The sequence below is a fragment of the Eretmochelys imbricata genome, chromosome 2 (genome assembly GCF_965152235.1).
Source record: "Eretmochelys imbricata isolate rEreImb1 chromosome 2, rEreImb1.hap1, whole genome shotgun sequence".
In the NCBI taxonomy this organism is placed as follows: domain Eukaryota; kingdom Metazoa; phylum Chordata; order Testudines; family Cheloniidae; genus Eretmochelys; species Eretmochelys imbricata.
This window is the reverse complement of record NC_135573.1, coordinates 201,768,348-201,774,347: the sequence shown is the minus strand read 5'-3', so window position 1 is coordinate 201,774,347 and position 6,000 is coordinate 201,768,348. Positions and strand designations below refer to the sequence as shown.

The 6,000-nt window shown below is 44.7% G+C and overlaps 1 protein-coding gene across 1 annotated transcript in view; it reads right to left on the bottom strand.

The window, feature by feature from the left end:
* Positions 1-833: 833 nt before the first annotated feature.
* EFHB (EF-hand domain family member B) overlaps positions 834-6,000 on the bottom strand; it is a 43,237-nt gene continuing 38,070 nt past the window's right edge. Inside the window, exon 13 of the mRNA XM_077809312.1 lies at positions 834-1,457. Coding sequence (XP_077665438.1) covers positions 1,296-1,457 — 162 coding nt within the window. The 3' untranslated portion in view covers positions 834-1,295. The remainder of the gene's footprint in view (positions 1,458-6,000) is intronic.

The window sequence follows — 6,000 nt, the reverse complement described above, 5'->3', positions numbered from 1 at the left end:
TCACAAACGCACATGAGGCTATTTATTACATAACAATACCATGCAACACAGGCTTATAGCAAGGACTGGCTTCCCTGCAGCCCTGCCTGGCCTGGCTCACACTCTGAGCTTCCTCCTGAGCAATTTTGAGCTGCCCCTTGATCCCTGTTTCCTCCCTTTATATTCTCCCCAGTTACCTTGTTATCCCAGTGATTGTCATCCATGTGCTCATAATCCCTCACCAGAAAGTGTGTAATTGCCCTCAACTGGGCCTGTCAGTGATCAGGGTGCCGCTGATAGTTCCCTGTCACAGATGTCCACACTCAGATCTTTTTCTTGTGTGGTTACAATTAGATTTAGAATCCAGGGGAGCATCTCCATAGTTCAGAACATTCTTTCCAATGTGTATTAAAATTAATTGTTGACAAATGAAAGGTATTTGCTATTGATGAACTGAGGGTTAGGCCCCTCTGAAATTCCTCATGGTCTCCTCTAGCCTTTTCTAACCTCTATAATTTTGTGTGATCTATACATTTTGCAGCTGAATGTTCATCCATTTTTCCAGATCACATATATTAAATACTGGTTTCTAGTATCATAACCTTGGGTGTATCAGGCTGTTCACCTTTTGCCATGTTGAAAATTGGCTATTTTTTCCCTGCTTTGTTTGCTGTCTTAGTCAATACTTTACATCTCAATTCATTATTATTTTATTTCCTTAGTATCCTCCTGTGAGGGGCCTCAAAGAGTTTTTGAAAATCCAAATAAATTATGGCAACTAGCTCATCTTTAGCCACTGTTTTGTTGACACCAACAAGGAATTCTAGAAGAGCAGAGGAACGATTTTCCTTTACACAGAAATACTGGCTTCAAAAAAAAAAAAAAAAGATTCTTAAATCAGACAAGTTCATGTTATTTAATTATTCTCAGTATGTAAAAACATTTCAAATATTTATTCAATGGTTTCTGTTTTTGTAAACAAAGACAAGATGGAAAAGTGTTCAGGCTCAAAAATGTAAATTTTAACACTTAGACACATTAAGTCATATAATAATATAGAGAGAAACAACTGAATTCAATTTATAAGCAAATAACATACCTAGTCCTGTTCCCACTGAAATCAGTGGCCCAATTCCCAGACTTTAATGGGGGATAAGAACAGATTAATATATATGCTATCTCCCACAGTCCTTACAGAAGGACTATAGATTGGATTCTAATTCCATAAACACAATACATTTAAACATTTGTTCTAGTCAATACCAAAGTTATGGCAGATTTTATTTTAAATAAAATACCACAAAGAATAGGAAACCTCAACTGCACTTTGTGTGTGATGCTTGTATCTCATCCAGTATATTTCTGATGGATTCTACACAGACCTCTTCTCTGTGATGTTTCATGCAGGCCTGCTTCCATACTTCTTCAAAGTTTTGATCTGAAATGCTCACTCCAATGTTACGGAGAATTCGTGCAATCTGTAAAGTAATATGTGATGGAATTAATTTTGGTCAGCGTTTGCTTTAATTAATATAGGGGCTGATCTTGCATCCATTATTCACATGAGGAATTTTAATTTGTTTAGGAGTGAATTTTGCCATTAATGAAGACTACAGGCCAAATCCTGGAGTGCTTAACCAAGCCAACTCCCATTAAAATTAATGTGAGTTTTATCTAAGGAAGGACTAAGGACTGCAAGATTTGGCCCTAAATGTATAAATTAGGTTAATGCAGTTTAAAGGTTCAGAAAGCAAGCACACAGAGTTCAGGAAATTTATACATTAAGGTTTCCAAGAATCCTAATAAAACCATGCTACTAATCCATTATCTTTTATTCTTTACATTTATCAACATAAATATTATATTAAAGTCTACATTTAACAAGGAAAACATGTCTTGAAAATGCTATGGGCCAGATCCTCAGGTGGTGTACATCAGCACAGCAAGGCTGATTTCAATGAAGCTACCCCAATATACACCAGCTTGGAATCTAGCCCTACTTATATACCACAAGATTATTCCATTACACTGGTGTAAAACCAGAGGATCAAGTCCCTTAGTTTTTTGTTTTGTTTTTTGTGAGTTTCTCACATACATATTTACTCTGTGTAACAGATTACATCAAGCTGCGGTGCTGTAGTATTTGCCTAACAGGTAAAGCAGAGCGTCGGTGGAATACTGCCATTCCATATACATTTGTTATTTTTCACTGCTTGTCTTTATTTTTAGTATATTTTATTTTGTGCATGTTTCTTTCACATGATTTTTTTCTGATCTTTACTATTAATTCTGGGATTTCTCCCCTAACCTTTGTTCAGCCAAGAACTGGCTGCAAGGCAGCTGCACCAGACAGAGTTACTCCTTTATGGATATTGTTTTTCATTCCAGCGGCTTTTTGGTATACCCTCCACCACTTAGTGAGTGGTGGAGTTTCCAGTTTAGTTGCCAACCACCCAGCCTTTGTACTAGCTTGTGATGAGTTTGGACTAACAAAGACAATGATTTATGGCACAAGGTTTGTTGACTGCACTTCAAGTTTCAATAGCTAACACTGTGCTAGAAGCTGTGCACAAGCTCTGCTATCTAGGATCAACTCTATCAGATAAGTTATCTCTAGATAAGAAGCTTAATTCTGCATAAAAAAGGCAGCCACCACATTAGGCCAACTAACCAAGCGCGTGTGGGATAACAGGAAACTAACACTGAATGCCATGATACAGGTCCACCAGACATGCATTCTGAGCATGCTGCTGTATGGTGGTGAGACTTGGACACCACCTAGAGCAGGCATAAAATAAGGCTAAATACCTTCAATACCTGCTGTCTTTGCCATTTTCTAAATATCACGTGGGAAATCAAGTTTGACACCAACCTCCTTGAGAAAGAAAAATTCCCGAGTCTAATGACGACTCTCAAACACAGATGTCTACATCAGTTCGGTCATCTGCACTGGATGAATGATAGATGCATTCCAAATGATCTCCTGTATGGAGAACTTGTGGATCCTCCAAGCCCAATGGGCCAACCTTGGCTCCGTTTCAAGGACATTTACAAGAGGGACTTAAATTCTCAACATGGATGCTGCAAGCTAAGAAGATGCAGTTAGCAACAGGCCACACTGGAGGGCTGCGCTGCACCAGGCAGTCAAAGTGGCTGCAGAGAGGTGACTGAGACACAGGAAAGTGAAGAGGAAAGCACAACAGACCTCAAATGCTAGTCATTTGCTGGGTTCATCCTCTGGCCCTATGCCTTATGCCAGCACTATTTGTGGCAAGGACTGTCACTCAAGAATTGGACTTTTTAGCCAGTCATGATGCTGCAGCATGGCACATAGTAACACAACTACTTCAGTGCTTATACCATTGTCTCTCTCAATAGACAGATGCCATATTATTAATTCACATTAATCTGCCAAGTTAACCTCTAAAACACAACTGGACCAGCATTGCCACCTCCTCCAATCCACTGGGTCACTTACAAATGAAGGGGTTTTATAAATACATAGCACCAGACACTGAGCAAAGTAAACCTTTGTAGCTCCATCAACACTAATGATGCCATTCCGATTTACACTAGCTAAAAATCTAGCTCATAGTTTGTACATAATCCTAAATGAATATTAAATCATTCATTAATTGTATGTCCACAACATTTATACTTTTAATTGCACCCCTTATTGATAAAAACGGACTATATCTTATTTTTCTTAGAATCTCATTGAAGTCAATGGGATGACTCATGGGCTAAAGATGAACAAGATAAATCTTTAACCTTTAACAGTCATAGCTTCCTACACTAAAAAAATACGACAATGCCATTTAAGTATACTGTTCTAGGACACCTTTATCAACACCCCCATAGGGAGTATAAAACATTATGAGCCCCATTAACCCAGTTTAAAACTATCACATGTACCCAGTGGTGAGCTGGAGCAGGTTCGCACCAGTTCACTGAAACCGGTTGTTAAATTTAGAAGCCCTTTTAGAACCAGTTGTCCCTCGCAAGACAACCGGTTCTAAAAGGGCTTCTAAATTTAACAACTGGCCAAAAGTGGCTCCTTAGGCGTTGACTCCATGGGTGCTCCGGGGCTGGAGCACCCACGGGGAAAATTTGGTGGGTGCTCTGCTCCCTGCCAGGCCCCAGCTCACCTCACCTCTGCTCCGCCTCCTCCCCTGAACGCACTGCCCTGCTCCTCAGCCCCCCCCCAAATCAGCTGTTCGTGCAGGAAGCTGGGACGGGGGGGGAGGGGGGGCTGAGAAGCAAGTGGCGGCTTCGTGCTCAGGCCCAGGGAGGTGGAGGCAGAGGCGAGCTGGGGTGGGGAGCGGTTCCCCCGTGTGCCCACCAGGTTACCTGCTGCGGCGCAGGCAATCCTCCTCGCGCCCCCCCGTCCCAGCTCACCTCCGCTCCACCTCCCTGGGCCTGACTGCGAAGCACGGCTTGCTTCTCAGCATCCCCCGCCCCCCCCTCCAGCTTCCCATGCAAACAGCTGATTTTCGGGAAACCGGGGGGGGGGGGGGCGGAGAAGCAGAGCGGGGCGGTGCGTTCAGGGGAGGCGGCGGAGCGGAGGTGAGCTGGGGCCGGGCACGGAGCTGCCGGTGGGGGCTCTGTACCCACCAAATTCTCCCTGTGGGTGCTCCAGCCCCAGAGCACCCATGGAGTTGGCGCCTAAGGCGCCACTTTGATGTGATCAGTGGGGGGGAGCGGCCACTCCCCCTGCTCCCCCCCAGCTACACTACCCTGCCCCTAGGAGCCAGAGGAACCTGCTGGATGCTTCCCGGGAGCCGCCCCAGGTAAGCACCGCTGGGACTCCCCACTTCGCCCCCCGGAAGGTCCCTCTGGCTCTTAGGGGCGGGGTGGGATGGACACCCACTACGGTGGCCCACGAGACCTTCCTGCCCAGTTCCTGGGGCAGTCAGGGGACAAGGGTGGATGGGGGAGGGGTCCCAGGGGGGGCATCAAGGAACGCAGGGGGTTGGATGGGGGCAGGAGTCCCGGGGGCGGGCCACGACCCCCTTGTGGGGTGAGGAGGGAACCGGTTGCTAAGATTTTGGCTGCTCATCACTGCATGTACCTCTATAATGGGTCATTATGTAGCCTGAAAGTTTCATTTTCAAAAGTCATGGTATATTTTTTCACATTTAATTTTTATAAATTTTTATACTAACAGATATAAAATACTCACTTGACAAATTCACAAATCATCAAGGATCAATTTATCTGACTCAGCTGTCACATTCACAGTCTCTTTTATGCATGTTTATTGTCCAAACTTAGGTCAAATCAACAAAAACACAGTTCCTCATCTCACCCTGGGATATAGCTCACAAGAGCTTTTCCTTCTTTACTTCTCAGGGACTTCTGCCTGCTGTCCCTGGGACTCTGGTAGTCCTAGTTCTCCCAGGCAGGCTCCCTGTTCCCAAGGAGCAGGCAGAGAGAGCCCTCTCTGCCTCTTTTCTAACTAGCTCTCATTGAGGCTCCCCCTCACCAAGTCTCACTCTCTCTTTAAGATCAGGTGCCCCCTTTTAAAGCTCAAAGTATCACCCTGTGACACTCCACCCCCCCACACACCCCCATTACGGCCTTGCCCACTCCTAAGGAAAACCTTAAAAACCCAACCTTCCTCCAGTGCCCCCACCCCAAAGTGGACCCCAAACACCACTATACCAAAATAAAACCTATTTTACATACAACACTCCAGATAAAGTCATACAAATCCCTTCCCCGCTCCCCACAAGTCCTTAAAACAGTCCCTGCAGGAACACGTCTCTAGCTCCAGGCCACTCGGGGTCCTCTGTAGTGTGGCCAGCCTTACAGTCCATACCCTCCTCCTTTATCCAAAATTCCACCTTACTTCAAGCTGCTTTTATGTTTCCCTCCAAAATTATTCCACTGCTCCTTGGGGAACCCTTACATCCTAGTAGCCTTCCTCCCAGAGGCCCATCAGAGTTCCTCCATGTCATCCTCAATCACTGCCCTCTTGTTTCTCCTAGCTGCCAGGGTCATAGAGGGTTTTTTGCCTGG